Source organism: Cotesia typhae, unplaced genomic scaffold, assembly GCF_013202065.1.
Source record: "Cotesia typhae breed Kobodo isofemale line unplaced genomic scaffold, CoteBio_Ctyphae contig_22, whole genome shotgun sequence".
Taxonomy (NCBI): Eukaryota; Metazoa; Arthropoda; class Insecta; order Hymenoptera; family Braconidae; genus Cotesia; species Cotesia typhae.
The window spans coordinates 3,857,801-3,883,142 of record NW_027423728.1 but is presented as its reverse complement, the minus strand read 5'-3'; the positions used below and the strand labels follow the sequence as shown (position 1 = coordinate 3,883,142).

General features: G+C 28.4%; 2 protein-coding genes across 3 annotated transcripts in view; one reads left to right on the top strand and one right to left on the bottom strand.

Annotated features, from left to right (window-relative positions):
- LOC141523922 (A disintegrin and metalloproteinase with thrombospondin motifs 15) overlaps nt 1-25,342 on the top strand; it is a 97,628-nt gene that overhangs the window by 4,130 nt on the left and 68,156 nt on the right. For both annotated transcript variants that reach the window (XM_074237500.1, XM_074237501.1), the window contains exons 3-5: nt 19,408-19,542; nt 20,631-20,791; nt 21,176-21,301. In XM_074237500.1, coding sequence (XP_074093601.1) covers nt 19,408-19,542; nt 20,631-20,791; nt 21,176-21,301 — 422 coding nt within the window. The remainder of the gene's footprint in view (nt 1-19,407; nt 19,543-20,630; nt 20,792-21,175; nt 21,302-25,342) is intronic.
- On the bottom strand, nt 12-16,406 carry LOC141524037 (uncharacterized). The gene is given in 8 exon segments (XM_074237682.1): nt 12-690; nt 693-1,250; nt 1,253-1,765; nt 1,768-1,866; nt 1,869-2,269; nt 2,968-3,175; nt 3,270-3,544; nt 16,381-16,406. Coding segments are annotated over 8 exon segments (2,616 nt in total). The 3' UTR covers nt 12-154.

Below are 25,342 nucleotides of genomic sequence, written 5' to 3'. Positions count from 1 at the left end.
TAAAACTTATATATTTTATAAAAAAATTAACACAAAGTTAGAACATAAAACTTTAATGACGATATAAATATTTAAATATATTTAAATAAAAATGTAACATAAGTTACATAACTTTAAAATAAACTTTGGGTCGTATATAAATAAATAACTTATTTCACTCAATTTTTGGTTTTAAAAAATTAATAAGTGTATTAATTATTCTCTTATTTTTGGTTACTGTAGGTTTTCCATTTTCTAATTTACTTGACATTAAATCAATAATGCCATTTTCTCCAAGATGATTGAACGTAGTTGTAAGTAACTCATACGTCATTTTTGCAATTGCCATTTTCTTAAGAATACCAGGTGTTAAAACAGTTTTTAAGGGCTTTAATTGCAGCAGCATGATTTTCGACTTTTCCTCTTCCCGTGTATGAGTCAATAATGATGTCCATGACTTAGTATTTTCGTAAATTTTTTCAATATTTAAGACAGACAATACTAGTTGTTTCAAAATTTTTACATCATAAAGAGCTTCATGAAAGTTTTCGGTTGATTCAATTTTCAAAAAGTCCTTAGCTAAAGTGCCAAGTTTAAATTGACCTGGACCTTTCCTAGTAGCGAGTCTTTTTTTAAATAACGACAATGAGTCACTAAACCCTGCAATTTTTTTAAATTCTAAAATCATATTACACTGTATAACAGCTCGTATAAAAATGACGAATCAAACGATGAATTATGTGCAACTAACACACAAGGTTTTGGTGATAAATCTAAAAATTTTAAAAATGATGACAATGCATCTTTCAGGGGAACTGTTTCAACTTTCTTATCACGCAAGTATAATTGTCCAGAAATATTTCGTAATCCAGTATGAAGTGATGCTTCTGAAGAGATTTCTTTGGTTGGATTAATATAAATACTGAACTCGTGTTCTTCATACATTGCTGCAATCTGCAGAATCTCGTTAGATTTGCCAAAACCTGATGTTTCCAAGTCAAAGTAAACTATATCACAGTTGTCTAAAGTTATTAGGAAATTATCTTGACAAATTGATGCTATGTTAGCGTCAACAACTTCATTAATATTATTGTCATTAGTGAAACCGCAGTTTGATTCATATTGCAAACCTTCTGTCTTCTCGTTTTTCTTACGTAGTTTTTCTCTGTTTTCTGCCAGAAGATTCCGGCGTACTTTAGCTGAGAGCAATTTAGCTTTTTTAGCTCTATCCCGTCGTTTCTTGTCGTACCTGGAGGCATATAATTCTGTATTTTTCCTGGTGACAAAGTTAAAATTTTATAAACCTCCAGTAAATGACTCTCACCATCATTTTTGCTACACACAGCACTTGCATAGCGGTAATCACTTGACTCGCTCATCGAATAACACTGACTTTTTGGAGCTTTGTGAGCCATTATATTGTTAACGCTCTCATTAGCTTGACTTGAAGCAGCGAAAGCGATTTTGTGAGCATTATTAGCATATTTGCCAAAGAGATTATACAAATGAGTGTATAGCTCAGGATCTTTCAGGACAACCTTTTGGCTAGATGTATCGTTAAACGCTCCACGTTTACACCAATCTCCACAGTTTTCGTGATGGTTAAAAAAGTGATCAGGAATACTTTTCAAAATACTTGCTAATTTAGAGCTCCGAGTTTTATTTTGAGAAATAGCATAATTAAAACACTTTTTCAAATGAGGAATAGTGTTTTTTCTTGCTAGTTCTTTGTACTTTGGCTTAAGTTTATAAAGGTCGCTTTGAAATGATTTTTGCAAGTGGTTTTGTCACTTAATTTAAATATTTTATTAATTGTCCCACGACGCACAGATGCGATGGTTGAACTATCTTCGTCACCAACGACAACTCGCACGCTCAATCCTGTGCTTTTAAAATCTTACTGCCATTTACTAAAGCGGCTCCAACATTAGGTTCCATAGCTTTTGCACTACCATGGAAATTTTCACGGCAGTCGTGATCGGTCTTAGGATGGCCATTGCTGCATAGCTTACATTTACGATTACGAGTTCCATAATCCAAAATTTTGCCGCTAAGAAACCCTATGATACATCCATAGCCATTCAAGCTATCATAGCTTCGCCCATTGCCACGCTTACTCCAGCCCATGTCGTAAGAAACTACGATGTTAATTATTTCACCAATACTGGAATCAAAAATTTTTGAATGCGCTGCTTCATCTAAATTTTCGGATACCAAATTTTGTTCTGGAGGGTTATTTAATCTAAGATTATTAAAATGAGGATAAATCTCTTCAACAATTTCTTGAGGTCTGGAAATATTAAATTATGTTAATTAGGATGGATTCAAAATAACAAGAATTTATTCATTGTTGTAGTATTATTTATATTTATTAAATTGATGAAAAAAAAATTAGATTCAATCATCAGAATTACATTACAATACATTATGTTCTTTCCTTCTCAACGCAGACAAATCCATTCAGATAAAAAATTATAAAATTCATTACAATATTTACAATTCAAAAAATTTTAAATAAAAAATTACAAAATTCATTAAAACATTTACAATTCAATAAATTTTAAGTAAAAAATTATAAAATTCATTAAAAAATTTACAATTCAAAAAATTTACAATAAAAAATTATAATAATTATTAAAACAATTATAATTCAAAAAATTTTAAGTAAAAAATTATAAAACATTCATTAAAACATTTAAAATTCAAAAAATTTTAAATTAAAAATTGATAATTAATATTTCTGATCTACACTTTCGGAAATTTATCAAATACAGTATTGACATCAAGTAATAATATTTAAAAAATCTATAAACAATGTCGTTGACAAAAAAATGTCATTTTGATTTTATGTACAATTAGTTATATCTAAGACTGATGAACAATAATTCAATAAAAAATATTAAAGATAATTTCAGCTCAGGAAATTAATGAATTGCAATGAATTCTACATGATTATTAATTAGAATTGATAAGTAAAGTTATTCTTACAATTCTTCGCACAATTTATCAATATTTTCTATTATTAAGTGTCGTTCTTCTTGAGCTGCTTTTTTGCAGCTTTCCTCAGCAGCTTTTTCGATGGCTGGACCCACTTCTCTCTCATATCGCTTGAATAAAGTGTCAGAGATTTGCGGTACATTAAGACATGCTAAAATTTTATTCAAAGCTGTGTGACCAACACCTGCATGTACCGCACCTAAAATTAAAATTTTTGATTAGTTTTTATAAATATTTGGAAATCTTTTTTTATTAGTAACATATATTGTACTTATTTATTGACACTAACTTACCAAGTACAATTTTTGAATTCACATCAAAAACCTTGGAATTTTTATTTCCGTCATGCACTTTTCCTGTCATAACTTGAGTGACACAAAAACAATTTTCACATTTTATCCATAATTGTGAATGTAGACCACGAAGTTGTTCTTTTTCAATATTTTCTAAACTCAACACTTGTCGACATTTAAAACACTTTAAATTTTTACCAAGCTCTGAGTATTCCACAATGCGCCTACCTTCTAGGTTATTATTTTTAGTTGACTCTTTTTTTTTTTTCTTTGGCCTTTTTCATATCAGAATTAAAAGACAATTTTTAGATAAATTTTTGTTTTTTACAAATTGACCTTGGTGCCGTAATTGCTTGGGCATCTTTTTAATTAAGTAATAGGTACTATTATTTTAAAGCGCGATACTATTTGTACATACTGAGACCATAAACAAAAATACATAAACACTCAGAGCAACGTTGCCAGATCACTGAAACTAACCATATATAATTGTATGTGTGAATGTCTGTGTGCCGAGGCTTCTAAATTTTTATCTATAGTAAATTGTCTGATTATACTATACCACGCTGGAACTACGTTAATGTAAAATAGTAGTAGTTAATAAAAATTTTATGAGGGTGAATTTAGCAGACAGCTAATTTTTGAAAATTTTTAGATTAATTTTAACTTAATGGTTGTAAAAAAAATCGCATAGAAAAAACTTTTGAAAATTTCCACATGCATTTTTTTATACTATTTTTTCTGTAACCAATAAATTATTAAAAAATTATCAGATGTCTGCTAAATTCACATTCCCCCTAAAATTTTTATTTCAATAAAATTTCTAAGACTTTTCTAACAAAATTCTTATAAATGATAAGACCAGATTACATACGTGAAGAAAAAAAATTTAAGTTGGAGTACCAGATCTTTATTATCTCAAATGATTTTTTTTGTATATATCTTAATTTTTTGTAGTAAAAAATCTTAGACAAAAATTTACTTGAAATTAAGAAAAAAAATTAATTTTTTGTGATACTGATTAAGAATCTTCTCTTCTTTTTCGTTTCGAATAGCTAGAAGGGCTGGAATCATGGAAGCCAGGGCGCGTTATTTTTTTTTTTTCGTTTTTCTACTTCAGTTGTCTGTAACTGTTTTAATTTTTAATTTTTTCATTTTTGGAAAACCGAAGACTGGAATTTTTACAAATATTTCTAATCGAATAAAAAAAAAAAGTATCATACGTTTTGACTTTTTCTCTTTAAAGTGAAAGACTTAAAAAATTTCAAGGCTACAAGACCTTGAAAGCGAAAGATAAAAAGTAAAATTAAAAAATGTTTAGTTAAAGCAGACTGTTACATTAACTTTAACTGTTTGGACTCGATCTCAACAGATCGTAAAGTATATCGTCATCATCATCATCATTCACGTGTTGCTTTTTCAGCACCGTCAATTTTTGTATCCCTGGCCCATAGCACATCGCGAATTTCGTTGAATATTGTATCCTGTGATTAGTAACATTTGCCATTCACATATACATAGAAATAATCAAAATAAATGGAGCACATAATAACAACCAAGAGAAGGAAATGAAACGTAGAATGTGCAATGAAGAACAGAATGACTGAGTAGTTTAATAAGAAGACAGTGATAGAGTAGTATAGGGAGAATTCGTTAACTTAATGATTCGCGGTGCCAAGAATAAATATTTATGCTTTGTTGTAACTTGTAAAGGATGAGAATTTTATTTTTTTTTTTATATTATAAATATATAACATTACACTACATTAGTTTCTGTTATTGTTATTATTATTACTATTTATTTAATACGTCACAGAGACAATGTCGGGTTGGCGGTTCAATGACACTTGGCGCAGCAACTCTTGATTCTTGCGTAGTCTAAGGAGTCATAAAAATCGTGTTTGCTTTTTGTTTCGCGCTATTTCTTAGCGCTCAGTACTTGATATCGAGTGTCTAGTTAATTTGATAATTTTTTTTTTTGACTTTAAAGTGAAATATCAAAAAGGAACGAAAGAAAAAAGAGAATTGAAAATAATAAAAAAATTATGCAAACATAGAGCTTTATATGTATTAAATCTACGTAATCTAATTCAAACACTTGAATTTATTAATTTTATATTTAAAGTTTCAAAACCAGATGTCATAAATACTCAAGTTTTAAATTTAGTAAGTTATTATCTTTAGGTTTATTTTTAATTTTTAATTATTTATTTATTATTTTAGTTTCCTTTAATTAAAAAAAAAATACTAATAATCTTGAGTAAAAGTTTGTTAATTATTTCAATAATATAAAAATCTATTATCAAAAAGATAAGAAACACTAGAAAATAAATAAAATTTTTTTGCTAAACTTTTTGCTTAAAAAACGATAAATTTTATCCTGACTCATCTTACTTTTGAACAATAAAACAATTATTTCGATTTACGACTTTTTAAAACGCCTACTTAAAGTCAGATTTGTTTCAAATTTTTATTACCACTCTAAAAAAAATATTTTTTTACGACCGATAAAACAGCTCCATTTTCACCTTGACCGAGACCCTATTTCCAGCATAAAATACACTTATAAATATTAAAACTCGGTTTCAGTAGCCAGTAACTTCTTTTAGCTAATTTATTTCTCCAATTAGTCTCCTTCAATATTTACACTGTCAATTAGTTATTATCTTAAACTCATAATTAAAAAAAAAAAAAAAAATGTTACTACTCACACGCCCGACGTCAAGAATCGAACCCAAATCTTTCGCGTACTTGATAAAAGACTTTACTATTCCATTACAATTACAACTTCCTTAAAATTTAATCGAGTAACAACAAAATTATATTATACTACGAATTTGTAAAATGTCTAGTCAAATTTGACGCAATCAATCCTACTTGACTTGCCAATTTCAGGAGTTAATAAATCGAAATAAATTTCTACGAAATTCATTCAATAATAAAGCAATTTCGCGAATCAATTTAGTCTATTATAGGTCGCTGCTCATTACATCTCAATTATAATAAACTGAATGTAAATATTTAGTCGAGTTCAAATGAAATACTAAGTAATAGTAACAGGTTATAACTATATTATGGCAGACGGAAACTCAATAAAAGATTTATCGATTTTATTAGTTAGCTGTAATTTTAACTTTTACAATTCATCTGTCATTTTAAATTTACTTCCCACATACTTCCTTTGACGGAACGTAGTTGAGGATAAGAGATTTATTTTATCGCCCGTATTTTTCAAAAGTTCTGATAGATGGCAATAAAAGACCGACGCTAAAACCGCATTGTGCTTGAAAATGGCATTTTTGAAGTTAAAAGCGCGGGAAATTCTGAAAAAACTTGTAAAATTTGACTTTTCAAACGATTTTTTCGTTTAAATTTTCCATTAGTGAATTGTATGAGCAATGCTGACAAAAATGGTAAAAAATCTGAAAAATTAAGTCAAAGTATCTACGACATACCTTGGAATCAGTCGGTAACCCGTCGCGTCAATAACACACGTCTTGCCGTCCTTGCTCGCCGTGTGACCACGCTGTCTTTACTTGTATAAATATACTGTATGCTGTACAGTATTATGTCTTTCTATACTAATACTATCACTACACTCTGGCTATCACCATGACCGCGCATCCCGTATCCTGTTCTAAGGTATCGTATTATCGACGCGGTAAGCGATTTTTGAACAGTTTTTTTTTTTCTTTTGAGAAGCTGTAATGCAGTGATTTTTTAGCGTAAAATACACATTGAACTGCTATCTTAACCCTGTCAAGGATTGCCGAGTTTTTATAGCGCGAAAATGTAAATAAAATAAACCACAGCTACTGCTGAACTTCTGCGGTCGGTTGCGTAAGAAACGGGTAGAGGCGTTTCTGTTACTGTGCTAAGTTTAATCGTTGGTTAAATTATAATATTTTGTTAAAAAGGTGGCGAAACATTTTTTTCTTACGATTAAGATTTTTTTTCGTAGAATAAATAAATATGAAAATATTCGATTCAAGCCGGCTATAAAAATTAGAAGTTTATTTTTTTATTTTCAAGCAGAATTTAATTCCAACAAGATTATTGGTAAATGTTATAAAAAATAAAATTTTTGAAATAAACGTATTAAAAAACCAGAATGAATATAATTGAAATCTCTTAAACTTACATTGATAAAAGTAATATAAATAAAAGCCGATAAACCTTATAAAATATATGTAATTACATTGATAATAAATAAAAATAAAAGTGTACGTATAAATAAAATGATATCAAATGGAAGACAAATTTACAATAGAGTAGCCTGAGAGTATCAGTGGGGTCATCGACCATTATATACAATATACATATAAGAACGAACTCTGGTTAGCTGAGAAATAAGAGAAAACGACACCCTGAAGGATAGTCACGAACAAAATTGATCATGAATACCGATCTTATTTCGCGGATTGCTTGCGTTAACTTTTGTATTGGGGGAAAAAGTCTTAATAAGTTGAAAGCTAACGATCTTATAAGTTATGATATACTTCAAGCATGTTACTGGTAAAAGAATTGAATTAATTGACCGAAAATCTTTAATCACGAAAATCATTATCGTGAATCATAAAATGTTGATTAACATCAAAATTCATCGATAGCTTTATTTTCATCACAAATATCTACTAGCTAAACCTTATTGCTCGTGGGCATCGTTCTTTATTTGACATCAACAATTTTACTTACATATTTGTATATGTGTTTACGACGTAATCATACCTAACCACATAGGACATATGATTTCGGAAAATGCTTACTTACAATTTGTCATAAAGGCTGATGTCAGCTTAGAATATAAAACCCGCGTGATAAAATTAATATTATATACTACTTAATATTCTCCAGTGTTTTATTGGAATTATTACTATTATTATTATTTATTTAAAAACCCGGAGTAGAGAAGCTGAACGTGTATTATTCTGATGGTATTTTAGTCAATTTAATTGGTCGTAACACCTGAATATACTTAGCAGTTGAGGCTTGATAAATTACGTGTAATTTATGTGAATAAAATATTTGACGATAAAATTAATCAATGACATGCTGAATATTCAATCAAATTTCTTATAATTTTTGAAATTTATTTTGTAAATCCGGGGGATGGTTTAAGTTGTATATACAATATAATATAATATAATACATGCTGGACATTGAGATGTTAAAAGATTCTTACGTGGGCAGTATTATATCCTTTTCACGGAACAATGACACCCACGTATTATGCTTTCTTCTTACGCTTGGTAAGAAGTGCGTTTGGATTTATTTTTCTACGGGGATTAAATAATATTAATCTTTTTAATTTATTTAAATTTTATTTTCGGTCTACCGTTGTTATTATTATTGGCAATGTCATTACAGAGGTGTTACATTAGGTATTGATTGATTAATGTACATATTTAAGCAATATTTCAGTTAATAAAAATAGTTGAATCCAACGGACCCCGAGGGGATTCGAACCTGCGAACTATTGTCTGGCGAGTTGTTAAGCTTGCGCATTAGTCATTTTTGGATTTATGGAGATTGAGTTGAGAAATGGAATTGGGTATTAATATTAATATTTATTGAGTGTATGATAAATTCATTTTTCGTATTTAAAAAAAATTTTTAAAGTTTCGAAATTTGAGTCAGATTGTTGAGCAATAATTTAAAAGCAATGCATCATTTTTTTTTCTCACTGTCCGTGTCAGAATTTTCTTATATTGCTTTACATATATGATCATTTATGTCTGTTTATAATTCTTCGATCAATTGTAGTATTGAAAATCTCTGACAGATGGCGTATGATCGCTAAATCCTCTCTTTTTAAGAGAATTAAGTTTAAAATAATAAATTTTTAAATCAAAATAATTTTTTACTTCGATTTAAATTGTAGATAAAAAATTTCTAAAAATACATACGCTAAATTCTTAATTTTTCATGATTGTAGTTGAAAATTAAAACAAAAAGTAAACAAAAATAATTTTAGGAACCGAAAATCAAAGGAACAGAAAAATAACATTTATAAGTCCGACCATGGACCAATTTGTGTATATTTAATGTTAACTTCCCCACAAGTGCATCGGGCGTACGTGCCAACGAAGCATAAACCTCCTTCTCTGTTTTAAAATTGCACTCATGCCGTTTCAAAGTGATTCGTGGCAAACAAATAAAACAAAATAACGACTTCCATTTCGAATTATAAACAAATATGCCAAACTGATTTTTATTTCCGAGCTTCACTCATGACCGACTCCGTTCTGAAGAGCAGGATGACTCAGCTGTACCCATCAGTGAGTCAAATTTTTTTCGTTTAAATTAGAGCCAATATTCGCAATATATCCATTTATTGTGATAATAAATTTTTATTCAGCAAATCGGTGATCTAACTAATAAAAATTCGGTCGATAATCTCTGAACTCTTTAAATACTTATGCGGCAGGGTCAATCGTTGTAGTTCGTTGAACATTTAACCGGAGGATATTTATGCACACATAAATTTTAAATAAATAAATATCTTTATTTAAGTTAAGGGTACGGAAAAGAATTTTAAAGCCGTTTCAATAAAATCTTCGCATAGTACATGTACACGTATGTGTATACACACACGAGTGATTGCACATGCAGAATCAAGAATTATCAAGACATTCAATCGAATCTTCTGATAGACAGCAGAAGGATAAACTGACTTTGAAAAAAATATATTGCGTGTTGATTATTTTCTTGATCTTACAAATGTTTCTGTCATAATATAATTAACAAATCATCAGATCGGGTATCGGTGCAAAAAATATCTGAGTGATTGACTTAAAAAATTAGTGATATGTTATTAACTTTTTTTGTTTGAGATACAAATGAATTTTCGTTCCTTCGGTTTGTGTTTTGCAATCTTCTGCACAATTCTAGATCCTTCAAAATTTAATTTATTATACATTGGAAAAAAAAACTTGACTAGAGAAAAATATTGTTTTTATGATTAGAATCTTACTTTTAAATAATCGGTTCAAATTAATTCAAGAAATTCACTCGCGAATTAAAAACCGGTGCAAAAATTTTTTTATAGGCAAGACTTTACTATTTTGCCTCAAATGATTTTTTCCAAAGTATATCCATCATTATTACTAACTTATTAAATTTAAATTGACAATAAATTAAAAAAATTAATAATTTATAATTTTTTAATACTTTGAAAAAAAATTTTTTTTTCAATTTAAATTATAGTAGCAATGATTAATAAAAACTTATTCACCAAGACTTTCTTTTGTCATCTTTGCTCATGTGCTCATTTCAGATACGAATAATCAAATTATTCGGTATAAAACAAGCCATAAGTATACGATAAAAAAAAAAAGAAACATATACATAATTTAACTAAATTGAGTGGTTATTACCAATCATCAATAAAAAATCTCAAAGTCAAAAATAAAAATAATTATAAGAAGATAAAATCCTATCCAGGGAGTTGCGCTATCGAACAAGTTAATCGTTAATTTATTCATGCCTGTAATAAGTGGGATATCATAATGGTGTGTGACCATTATTATATATGAAAGTGACAGTATTAAAAGTTGATTCGATGTTACATTATAAATATAAATATAAATATAAATACATAAATACAATAATAAAGGAAATACAAACATATATGTATTGATATTGGTATTGGTATTTGTAATTATTACAAAAGAACTGCTATATTAGTTATTGTATTGCATTGTATTGTGTTGTATTGTGTACACATAAGTCACGATAGTAGTTAAGTACATATCGACAAATGAAATCAACTGTGACATTCGATGAATGACTCTTAAATTTTATATTATTTATACATTCATAGGTACTTAAGTCCTGTATTATTGCCACGCCTTAACACTTTTCTTCTAACTGTTACTTTTAAATGAAACTTTACCTATTCCATTCCATATTTACCACCGAATTGTCCTTTTTTATTTTCCTCTCTCGTTTTCAAATGAAATGTCGCGTTTTTTTCCTCACTTTCAACCAGTAGACAGAAAATAATTCACGTTTGAATAATTTGAATGCTTCGAGGATTAGGAAGATAAGGTTTCAACGACGAAAAAATATCTTTTACTGGACTTGAATACTAATTATTTTTTATGAATAGATAAATTACTTTTTTCTCACATTATTCCCTTTTTTTTTTTTTTTTTCATTTTTTAGGATTGACTCATTATTCGATAACAATCGTCATTTAAATAATTAATAAATATATATCAGATCTGAGGTGCCGACGAGGCAATAAGAAAGACCCTAAGCTCCGCAGAACCGGGTTCGAGCCCACCCGGGAGTAAAAGACTTGAATAGAGATAGAATGATTTTAATTTTTGCTAGACTAAAAAAAATAAGTAATTTTTTCTTTGTTATTTGTTCTGTGGAAAAATATTAAAATATAAAAATTTGAATAAACATTACCTTGCTGAAATAAATAGTGATAACTTTTAAAGTTATTGATTTTCAAAGTGAAAATTGCATTTTCAGAAACACTTAATTACATTATTTTTTATTCGTTAAAATTAATTCTCAATTTTTGGTTACTATACAGTGATAATTATGATTATTCAAGGTATTATCCAAGGCAATATCTTGCTTTCAAGCCAAAAGTACATGAATAATTGAATATTTTCATTTTTATAAATTACTAATGAGTTATAGAATATAAATATTGATTATTAATATTCATAAGAATGAGAAGTTGTCTTATTACTTCACCAACAAATATATTATACGCTATTTTGTGTTGGCTATTAATAAACATAAAAATAGATAAAAGAAATCCATTTTAAATGGAGTCAACATTTGGAAGAAAAATACTTTTTCCAGAGATAATTAGATCCTTTCAAATGTTGACGTTAGAACTGAAACCGAAGCTTATTTAAATAATGAAAGTCAAGAACAACAAACAAAAACGACTAAAATACTAAAATAGTATCGGGATGTCGAGAGGACACTGAAAAATAATATTTAGATTGTCATGGGAATTAACACTTAGCAGTATTTACACATCTGGATAGAGAACAGATAGTAGCTCAGTGCATACAATGCCCACATCCGGGAAATTCCGGGTTCCATTTGCTTGTTCACTTCTACGGCCTAGTATTTTTATTCGTAATTTTTTTTTTTATTTTTTATGAACAGAAAAAAAAAGATTTCGTGTCTTCCGCATTTGAAAATTTGTAAACATATCATATAAATCCAAACACAAATATATTCACGAGTGAATTATGTAGCAGGAAGAATTTCCTCTTCCACTCATCTTCGTCGCGCGTTATCTCGACAGATCAGGAGTCTCGATGGCGCGTCGAACACGCCTCGAGGGACGAGTTCAATTAAATCGCGATTCCCTCGTGCAGTTTAAAAAATATACACATTTCGTAGTATTTAAACAATAATAATAATGCCAAAATTGATCAATTCTCAATTTTTTTAAATTGAAAATTTTGTTTTTGTAAAAATATGGAAATTTGAATTTTCAACCATTTTTTTTTGGTCAACTATTTTAATAATTTTTGCAATTTGTTTTTTGCTTCTCCTGAAAAATTTAGTATTTTTGACTAATGGGGTGTCTCAAATAAACGATTCACTTTTTATAGAGGATACAAAATAAATTTGGAATCACTTTTAAATCGTTCAATGAACGTCAAAATTTTCAAATTTTTTTAAAATTCATATCGTGAAAATTTTTTTTCTCAATTTTATCAATTTTTTCATGATCTCAAAGGAAATCTAAAAAATCAATTTTTTCGTTTATTACAAAAAAAAAAAAAAAGAGTGTTATTGCTTTTTTTATAATTTTATGATCTCACCATTGAGACAAATTAATTTCAAAAAATATTAAAGATTGAGTCATAATAGAACTTCTTAAAATGACTTGGCAAATATTTTAGGAAGTCAATTGTCATTGTCACGAAAAAATCATCTGTCATTAAACGAAGCAAAATTGAAAAAAAAAAAAAAAACAAAAAAAAATGACTAAGATGTCAAATAGTTATGAGTAAGCGAAGGAGTTAAAGTGTCAATTATAATTTTTATATTTGAAATGAGCTCTAAAAATATTATGGAACAAAATTACTCGTAATTTAACCTTAAATTACACGTTATGTCTAGTTGAGTATTATAAAGATAAAAGAATTGATGAATCATTTGCGAGTGAATAGTTCCAAGCATTATAATTTCTTAGAGGCACCACTTAAATTCGTTTAGTAAAATAATAATTGCGATAATAATAACAACCACAAAATGAAAAAATTTTTTAATTTTTTTAAAGTGGATAGTTTGTTAGAAGGGCTCAGTCATGCGTAAAAAAAGGTGCCGTTTTGACGTCAAGGACGATAACATGTTATGTGTTTGAATGATATTTTTTTCTTACACTTAGATTTTACATTTAATATAATAATTGATCTGTTGCATAAATACTCACGATTCACTATTCAAGACGATTTATCGTAAATATTATTATTTAATAAGATTCACTTTATAGAATTATCACGTGTTGGTAATTAATGTCGATCTTTTAATTATACACATATGAATTTTATTTAAACAAATGGCGGATTTTAAAATACTACTGAGATTTCTATTCATTATTTCCAGAAATGGAAAAAAATTTATAAATTATTAATAAGATAATAATTTAATAAATTATTTTATACTTTTTTTTTATATTGAAAATAAGAAAGCGAGAGTAGTTTTATGTCAGTCTCATGAATTATTGCTTGAAATTTTTTTATTAAAAATATATTTACGGAATAACATTGATTTTTAAAAATGTATCTCACTAACATTCGGTAATTTCATTTTTTATTGTTTTAAAAAAATTACTTGATTCAAGAAAAATATTTTCTTTAGAATTTTATTTTTGCTTTTAAATATTTAACTTTCTGTTTTCAAAACATTCACAATAAATTAAAACTCCCTACGAGATTTAAGATTCACTCGTATTCATACTGAGTATTTGTTTATTTAAATATAGTCATTTTCATAATATATTCTTTGGATAAAAGCAAATTTCATAAGAACTGCAACTTAAATATTAAAAATATTTATATTTAAAAAAAAAAAAACAATTGACCCTGCCGGCCATTTCTGAAACTTTTCTATTTTCAAATTCGATTTGGAAATTTCATTCTCGCTTCAACAAATTCAATTCTGTTAATTCAAAAAATTAAAGAATTTAATCAATAATTTAAAATTCTTACTGACGCACCCACCGAAGGCGGCATCAGTGACCTATGCCTTAAAAATGAAGTCCCTGCAAATCAAGATCCCAATTATCTCCTAGCTAATTGAAAATAATCGGTCAATCGAAGAGAAAAATAATAATCAAACACTTAACTCGTACAGAGAAGGACTTAAATCATTAGGTTATCTTCTCTTACTAAACTGACATAACTCCATCAATTTTTAATTTTTAAACGCGCTATCTTTCATATAAGTATTCAGCATTTCCCTCATTCCAACGCATAAATCACTCGGCTATCTTGGCTCATTAATTTAAACAATTTTAGACACATCACGGCCATCAATAGAAAGCCATATAGAAAATAATGAAACCGGAATTTCCAATTCCAACATTCTGGTAATATAAATATTAAGCATCAAATATTGCTTTTAATGATACGATCTCAATCATTTTAAGCATATCTATCTGTCTGTCTATTATTGACAAGCGAGATGGGTGAAGATTATACCAACAGATGATTCAATTAACAAAAAATCTTAATATGGATTAATAATTTAAAATTTTAATCGCAAAAACACGGCCATCACCTCAAAAACATAACGTATTGTTTTAATTGCTGTACAAACATTTTTTTAGGTTAATTGTCATTGTAATTAACAATTATAATTATTTAGTACCATACACGGGAAATACTCGGAATTTTAATTGTAATTGTAATTTTAGTGCGATGTTTTTTAATCTTTTACAATAAAATTAATAAAATATAAAAGAGAAAGAAATGGGCATTGAGTTAACATACTGATATCATGTGAGTTTCGAGTCTTAGGTCAGGGTTATGTACTCGAGATGTATGATGAATTCTTAAGTTGACTGGTCAAACATGATTACCAGCGTGATTCAACCAGTATATCATGATAAGCTCGCTTTATATTAATTATTTCAGTAAATATTTTAACAATTTATTACATTATTATTATTTTTTTTTTTTTTTAAACAAGATGTTAGATTTTTATGATAAATATTTAAACAATTTATTATATTGTCATTTTTTTTCATCAAAAACATGTTAGACTTTTTTGTTATTCAAAAATTTTATTTTTTTTTTAAATAAATTATATCATAAAATTCAATAAAAAAATTTCACAATCTTAAAGAAGTTATAAAAATTGAATAAATGACAATTACATTTTCTTCAGCTTATTTATAATCAATAACAAATAATGATTAATTAATAATAATAATGAATGATCGTAAATAAGTAATATAAAATATAAAGAGATCGTTACTAATAAAATGAATTACGGCTTATATTAATACGTTGATTAGTCCAATGAACTTACAATCAAGCTATTTATTAATTTTTTCTTAGCAATACCGACGTTAGGTATTAATTAAATCTCTTGGTATTTGTTTTATGGCTTGGAGTGTTTTTCTCTGTACAGTGACGAGCGACAGAATTAGGGCCGCTTAAAAGCGAATAAATTAAGTATTTATTAACAGTGGTAATGAGAATGAGACTAATAAGACTTTGAGAATAAGAATAAGAATTAATAACAACATAAAAAACATAACATGTTTGTATTGTTTTAGTTTGAATTATCTAGACTACTCTTGTTACCGTAATGTGTTTTATAAATACGTGACTCATGTCACGTTTGTTGTCAACTTAAGCCGCTAAGAACAAAGGAATTAATTAGCTAAGTGGATTTTCGATTAATTATTCATCGAAAATTTTTACTTTAAAGAAAATTCTTTGTTGTCTGTTCTAAATAATACATTATTGCATATTACTGTTTAAAATTGTTATTTTTATTTACAAAAAAAAAACATAACAACTAGAAAGAAAAATAATTTTTTTTTTTTTTCAACATTAAAGCCTTCTCAATTATTTAGTTTGACATTATTTTTAATTAAAATTTTAATTACAACGTTTTAGCAACATTTTTTGCCATTTTCGTGATTTTATTGGAGCAAGAAGGCTAGAGTTTTTTTTTAATTGATAATTTTTTCCCAAACAGCACAATATACCAGAGATTGTCTAGGATATAGAAATTAATATCCTATCACAATAATACAAGAATTTTCTTTTTATTTTAACACGCACAGATTGTTTAAGTCCGAGTGCTGCTAATTACAGCCTGTAACTTATTTAAAACTAACGACCATAAGGTTTTCTTTTTTGTTTATTTGACCTATGAATTATAAAACATGTACCATTAAAAATTAATAAATAAACTTTAAACAAAAAAAAAAAGTTGGAGCAAGAAGAAATTTTCTTGGCTCAAGAAAATTTTTTTATCTCAAGAAACTTTGACTTCATTCAAGAAATTTTCAATTTTCCTTAATATTTTCTTTAGCCAAGAAAATTTACCCTCCAGCCAAGAATTTTTTTTTCAGTGTGGCTTGTTCAGATCATTTATCAAACTCATAAAAATGGAAAAAATTGTTGCTAAAATGTTGTCATTAAAAATTTCAATTAAAATAATTTCAAATTAAAGGATTAGGAAGGACTTAGTATTAAAAAAAAATTAATAATCATAATGATTTTTAAAATCCAGCTACTTTGAATAAAATGAACTCGAGTGTGAAAATAGTTTACTAACAATAATGTAATAGGTAAATTGTCTCAGTAAAGGCCATGTATGTGTATATTGTATATAATTCAATGCAAATACATAGAAGAATCCTTGAATGACGGTTTAGCTGCTCAGACAGTGGCTGTCAGCATAATAACCATAGGCCGCACGTCGTAAGCTCGGTAAGTGCCCATTGAATATATGCACCGAAAGGAATGGAAGTAAAGATTGGATGTAAGATGGAAGAAGCTGTTTAGCTGCACTCACTCACGTACGGTGTAGCATTTACTGATAAATGTAGTGTACGCTAACCGTGGTATAGAGTTAGTGCTCATTTTGGTCGCTTCACTGGACTGTAATGTGTTAAAAGAAACACACGTATCGCCGATGATAGCAATTGAGTTTGTTTCCACAGGATACTTTCATTCCTAGAAATACGTCTCCGGCTATCTGCAAGAAGTCGATGAACATCTACCATACACTGTGTATAGTACATAGTACTTTTTGCAGAAACTCAATATGAAGAAATAGATTCTCCTGACCACGGGGTTTACTTGTATTGATGGTTTTATGTGAAAGCTGTTTAGTTGTATCGTTGTACTGATTTATTTCTGATCGATCATCTGCGATCTGTATCACTCTAATCTTGTATAACTTTTTTTTTTTTTTTTTTCATTCAAGTGCATTTGTTACAGAAGATCTCATTAAGAAAGTTTCACAAGAAATTTTCAATTTATAGGCTACTCTAAAAATTGACCCGATCAAAAAATTTTTTCATGGGTTATTATGCAGTTTTTATCAAATGAAAATAAATATTTTCCTTTAATCAAAAGTCAAAAATAATAATGATAACAATAAGAATGACTTTAACTGACGATATCTGAGAAGTCTGAGAGACTTTACCGAAAGTCTTTTGTCGGTGCAAATACCAACTGAAAATAAAGGATAAAGTTATTCAAATCGCCTCGGGGTGGATTAAAAATTCTTTTCCTTGTCTTTTTAAAAAAATATATATATTATTTTGTTTTTTGGACCACTCGATACCTGTGCAGATTTCTCTTCCTGGTAACGATGAAGAAGCTCTCGTAAATCCCCCGAGGTAACTATTCACACGATACAACATCACCACAATATTTTCTGCACCATTAATCTTTATTACAGTCAGCTAAACACTGTCGCTAAATACTTGGATAACGTGTAGTATACTCTATATCAGTAACATAACAGCTGATATAATAAAATATCCGTCTCGTTTTATTAAATCCACCGATATTTAAATAACAAATTAATGATGATGATGATGATGATGATCACGATAAAAATTCAGCTACTAACTGGAAATTCTTTTGCTCTAAGAGGATTTTGGTGATTATGTTCGCGATCAAACCTTTTTTGCTACCGATTTATGTCTTTTGATCTGGTTGAACCATCTTTGTGAGTCTTATATCTTGGATGAGGACAACAACTTGCAATTTATTAAAATTTCAAGCATCTAAACCCTGAAGACGACAAATATCTCTTGAATATCATTAAAAAAACAAGATTCTGACGTAGATAATTGCAAAAATACTCCGTCTAGAAAACTAAAAAATTTTATTTTATTTTTTTAGAATTTGTTGACAAAAGTTGGTTCAGTAAATGAGTCATCTTTTATCTTTTTGAAGCCACTTTCTTAAACAATTGTTTAAAAAACTTTTTTTGGGCCTTCTTGAAGTAAAAGTTTTGAAAATTTTGAAGATCTATTCATTAGAGGAATAATAATTAATTTATAGTAGGTGTCTTATACATTAATATCAAGAGAAATCCTTAAAGTTTCTGATAAAAATACAGAAAGCTTTCTTTATTTTTTTATCAGTTGTCACTATTTTAATATTGATATTTTAGTTTTAAGTTTTCAGGTTATGTACTCGCGTGATTACTGCGTCGCCATTTCATGACATTCTTTTTCAATATCCAGTTGATAAATTATAAGTGACATTGCCCTCATTTTTCTTATTCAAGCTAATGACAAATTATTAATTAGTTAATGTCAATTAATGAAATTATCATAAGTATATATTACGACAAGAAAAATTAGAGCAAAAAAACGTAACTAGTTAGTGGCGTGTATTTATTTTTGCGTAAGACTGATAAAACTGATGAAAGTCATATTAAAACATGTTTATTAATAGTAATCGAGAGTTGATTAAAAACATAATTAATAAAAATATTATCCGAGTTAATGTACTAAATTGTTATCATTTCCGTTATTGGCAATTTATAATTTAATGTCCGTCGGAGACTAACATAACGTATGTTGTTTTTGCAAGTTGTAATCATTATCAGCTTGTATTGGCGAAATAATAGATAAATCATTGAATATTATCGAATGTTTCAGTGCCGGATCTGGATGTCAAGGGGGACAGAGAAAACCTATCTTGGAAAGAAGATATTTTGCCCAAGACTAACACCAATGGGGACATAGAATACGTTATACCTATGAAGCTTAGTTATAACCAGTATGAAGATCCTCGTAAGTTGAATAATTTATTTCTTCATTTCAGTTGTATTCATTACAGATTATAAGCCAAGTATTATAAATATATTATTATAAGAGTCTAATCTGTTGATTTAATAGAATTTAATTAATATTTATTATTGTGATTTACAATTAATTTGATTTTTAAATTGCTTTGGGTGATTCGAGGTCACATGCCAGTTTACTTTTAAGTTGTTTTATTTTTGTTATTGTCTTCTCTAAGCATGATTTTTCGGTAAACATATTTATTTTTTGTTTTTGATTGACCAAAATGATTAATGATACTATTAGGTCAAGAATTAGAACACATAATCATACTTGATAAATCCTGAATCACGGTCGTATCTCGCGCCAATTATACGTCACATTGTCATAAATTACAGTTTTATTAAAAAATTAGATTATCGTTTCTGATTAGAATTTTTAAAAATATTTTTAAGAGTTTAAATTGCATGTAAAAAAAAATTTAACCCACCTTTTAAAAGTTACCACATCCTCAAACATTGATCAAATTTTTTTTTGCGATTGATCAAGACAATAGAACAACAAAAAGAAACAATAAGACAAAAACATTTTGATTAAATATTAAAGTACAAATTAATAAACTCAACCATCGAAACGGTAATGGATGGATAATTATATGTATCAATTGTCCTGTCTGTCATAACTTATCGCATCCAGGAAGCACTTTAGTAATCTCCGTAAACTGCCTTATCGATCTAATCAATTCCCATTTGTTACTGTTCACTGACCACTTAAATTGTCTCAAATATAATGCTGCCCACTAGAGAATAAAAAAAAAACAAAATCCCTGTCAATTCAAACATACACCTACGCATAATTTAAATAATATAAAACACAAAACCGAAAACAACATTCAGCGTTCCAAATTTCAACGAAAGAATCTAACCTAAGCAAAATCCGTAATTAATCATCTTTTTTCCCCAGAAACCTACATAAGATTATGAATACAAGTTCTTTGTACGCCATTACACGCTAGCATGCTTTTAGAAGGGTCTTAACAATCATAATGCGATGACTGATAGACTAAAAAAACTGATGGAGTAATCTTTTTTTTTCAGCCACAGAAGCCACTAACGCAAGACGTCATCATAGTGGCCATTTTCGACATTTCAATGCTCAAATTTGGGATCCCCATCCGCAGTATGAATTCACTGCTTTTGGAGAAAAGTTTTTGCTAAAACTCAAGCACGACAATAGTTTTATCTCGCAAAATATCAAGGTAATTATTTATTTATTTATTTTGTACATGGAAATCATAAAATTTGAGTCACGTGGTCAAGATTGTAGTAAAGTGTTGATGTACCGTCTCAAATACGCAGAGGTTCTTGGTTCGATTCTGAGCGAGTTTCTTTTTTTTTTCTTTTTCAATGAAATATTTGCAGATTTTCTATCATAGTCTTTATTCATATTATCGTTTTTTTGTAGAAATCAAAGAAACCACTTTGTTTATATGATCTTTGACACTTGTTTACTTCAAATATAATGCATTTTTATTTAAAGTTGATATTAATAGCTTGTAAATAAATACCAAAATGATTGATATCTATTTATCAAAGTTTATCTCGCTGGTGAATGGAAAAGAAAAAATGTTTGTTTATTTAAGGTGACTCACACAAGTCAAAACAGAACTAAGTGGGAACATCCAGGTCACCAGCTGGGCTGCTACTATACGGGTGTCGTTGATGGTGATCCTAAATCCATCGTTTCTGTCAGTTTATGCCACGGAATGGTAAGTTTCGTTTTTATTCTATTCTTATTTTTGAACTTTTTTAATTCCTACTCTGACTCTTTGCTTTGAATTTTTACTCACTCGCCGAAAATTCTTGATGGGCTTTTAATAACGGGAATTAAGAATTAAATTCTAGAGTCCAAGAGACCTAATTGGGGAATTTTCAACGAATTAGCCCCATCAAATTTTTCTGAAATAAGGCGAGCAGAAATCACTTGAGTGAAAATAAATTTTTTAGATTAGAAATAAGGCAGCTCCAAGGTGGGCTTTAATCTTTTGTATCAACTGTTGGTTTTTTTTTTTATTTGATTTTATATTGACAGCATAGTTTATACCACCCGATAGCGTTTGGTGTATAATCAGGCAAAAAGGTGAATTGAATTTCGATAATACACAACTATAGCGGTGAGGTCTCAGGACAAACTGTAGTTACACGAGTTTGTTTTCACATGGTGTGTCCTATCGGCGAAATCGTAATTATGCTAATTTGCGGGTACAAACATCCACTGGCTGGGGTCTAACATAACACCTTAACATTACTGGTGCTGTGTCGTGGATTGTAATGCTCTGTTTTGCTGTTTCGTTGTCTGTTCCTGTAATTTTATGTTCGTACTGATGTCCTTCACTAGTCACGATTTTCATTACATCCACGTTCCATTCTTAGACGTACGCTTCAATTCTTGAGTCTTATAAATATCTAACTATCTATTTTTTTTTTACTAAAATCATTGGCACTACCTTGAAGAAGCAATTCAAACGAATGAAACGACCATCAACAAAAGTTTTGTTAATCTAACTTAATTTGATATTATAATTTGTTCAAAATCGTTAGTTTCAAAATGTATCTTCAATTTTTCGGGCTTCTTTTGATGAGAAAATTTTTTAACCAATTTTAACTAAACAGTAGCAGAAACCGTGCAGCTTACAATAATAACACCCACAAATAAGCGCCATAAAGTAATACATAAAGTCTATTTTCGAGCCGGTACCGAGCCGGAGGTCATTTTATATCACTGTTTCGTAGTAGAGCTTAAGCTCCGAGCCCGAGCGTTTAATTCATTTAAACGTGAATAAATTTAAATATATACATTTATACATACCCACCTTTAAGACTTGACACATTAAATCATTTTTAACCTTTTTTTAAACACTGCTCAGTATAAACACCCCGTGACCTTGCTGCCAACATTGTCATTTTTTCACGGTCAAGAGTCAACTACTCTCTCTCTCTCTCTCTCTGTACTACACTCATGTAAAATACCTACGATGTGTGTTCATCATACGTGTATTAATGTATTAATGTGTTGGTATTTATAAACATTGTCACTTTTGGTTCACATCAAAGACTTTAGACACCTAGGTGGGTTATATATACAATCGTGAAAAATTCAGAGCTTTATCTGTACTGAGTGAGAAAAATGCGACGAATAAAAAAATTTAAACCAGACTCGTTGCCGTTCACTCTACTGCCAGTCTCAAAATAGTTACAGTTCAAGGTTCTGCGCAACTTTTAAATGCAAGTAATATATGGGAAATTAGTTTACTTGCTTATGTATTTTTTATATTTTTTAATTTGAACAATTTTTATTTTAATATTTATATTTTTTGATTGAATTTCAACTTTCAGAAGAGCTTCTTATAGAAATCACTTTTGAATGTAAACGAAAAAACTCTAACATATTTGTACGGTGTTACGTATATTTATGTATGTTTACATGAATTCTTTGATTTTCAAAAAAATTTGAATCATGTAAATTATTTTATGAAAATAATTTTTTTGAAGTAAAAAAAGTCCACCCAATTATTTTTTATTCAAGAAATTATTTGACCCTTTTTGAAGATTTTTTAAATTTATTTCCTCACTAGAAAATTCAAAAAAATTTTTCATGAAATGAATTGTCAACTTCGATATCCAAATAGCTTCCATATATCCATCACGAATCCTTTTTTTTCCACTTTCGTTTACATAATATACCTATCCATGTCAGACGTGCCCGAATGGCATTCTTTATTATTATTACTCTTACGATAATTGCAAAAAGAAAATCAGATATATGGAACTTGATTTTTCCCAGGATTTCAGTCTAGATATTACTGTTAATATTTTCTTCGAAACTTCATCTATCACCTCCCCTTGTTATAAATTAAATCTCTGGAGTAGTGCCAAAAGCTAATAAATTTATTTCTGTAAATTCTCATAAATATCTGATCACATTAAAATCTTATTTACTACAAATCCTCGATAAATAATTCATACCTTACTGACTTACTATTTTTAAATCTGACATGAACAAATCACAAGTATTTATTAATATAAATATAAAGTTATCAAATAATACTTCTTGCTACAAACTTAACAACGACAAATCGAAATGAAATAAAGCGCTTACATTATCATATAATCGGCTGTAGCAGGAGTCATCAATGAAAATAGATTAAAAATAAAAGTTATCCTGCAATTTCTATGCAGACAGACATTTGTTTTATTTAAACTTTTCATTGACGCGCCAATTATTTATTTATTATTTAATAAATTCGATAAACGTACGCTCGTTTCATCATCAATAAATTATTTATTTCATTTTTTTATTATAGGTATTGAATACTAACTTCTTATTGAATCATATCTTTAATTACCAGATTAAAAATTTTATTTATTTTTCATGAAAACATTTTTACGGTTAATTTATTCAATTTATTAAAAAATTGAACAATGTAAATTTCAGTTCATTTCTTTTATAATTATTAAAATTTTTTTATTCGTATTAAATTTGTTACGATTTTTTTTTTTTTTACAAGATTTAATAGTAAATATAAATTCATTTAATTTTCTAAAAATTTTATATATATTTCATAAAAATTTTCTTTTTGAAACGTATCAAAATAAAGTGATTGGATTTTATCGTTTATCAAAATAGGATTAGACGGCTATAATTAAAAGTACTCCTTTGATTAATAAACTCGAAAATTTAAATATTTGGAATTACATTTTAATATGTAAGAATATGTTTAGTAATAAATGAAAAGATTTTTTTACAATGTTACAAAATTCGGGAATCATAATAAAAATAAAATGAATAATTAATTATTTATGCGCGGTATTGATATGACGAATAAAGTTCATTGTGATGTAACGTAAGTCTGATTTAGTTAATATAAAATAGGTAGTTAAAGTTGTCGTTGAAAAGCAGCCGTTTCTCGCCTGGTCAATTCCGATGATCGTGAAAGGGAGATAATAGGCCCGCTGGAGACTTGCTGGCTTCGTGAATAATATTACACGACTCGTCAGACTTTCAATATTATTATTATTATTATTATTATTATTGTTATTATTTTTTTTTTATTGTTATGTTATAAGAAAAGTGAGGAGACCACGGCAGTCAAGGAGGCGCCGCGTTCCTCAGCGTGGAAACAGAGTTAGATAAAAATCGCGGTTATATTTATATAAATAAGTGTGTGGAGTAAATCTCTTATGTTCAATTACACAGAAAGATGAAAAGTTGTCGGCAATCTTAAGACCACTTTAACTGATTGAAGCTCTGACGATAAATTTCTTAACTATATTTTCTATTTCTTTATTTTATTTTCTTTGTCAAATAAATTTGCTACGACTCCAGAGTAATTTAATTTTCGGAGGATTGGGCCCATGGTCTATCTGACCACTTTATTATTTATTACTATATTTAATAGCGGACAATAAAAGTCAAGAATTGAAATATAAAATAAAATTAAACCTCAAATACTTAGGCCAATAAAACACTGCGCTTTACTCTATTACTTTAATATTACTTACACACTATTACTTTAATCGGTAATATCGCTTCCGACAATAGCAACTTATTTTCAATATGGCGTTAAGAAAAAACTCATATCCCATTTTTATAACAAATTTGGACATTTAATGTCAATAATTTTATAAAATTAATGTTACGGCAAATTCTTACGATAAATAACGGCGCTAATGACGTCTGTGAGAATAAAACGGTTTGGAAAAAAACCGTGAAGCTGATCAACAATTAGCAGCACTCTTTGCATCTCCCA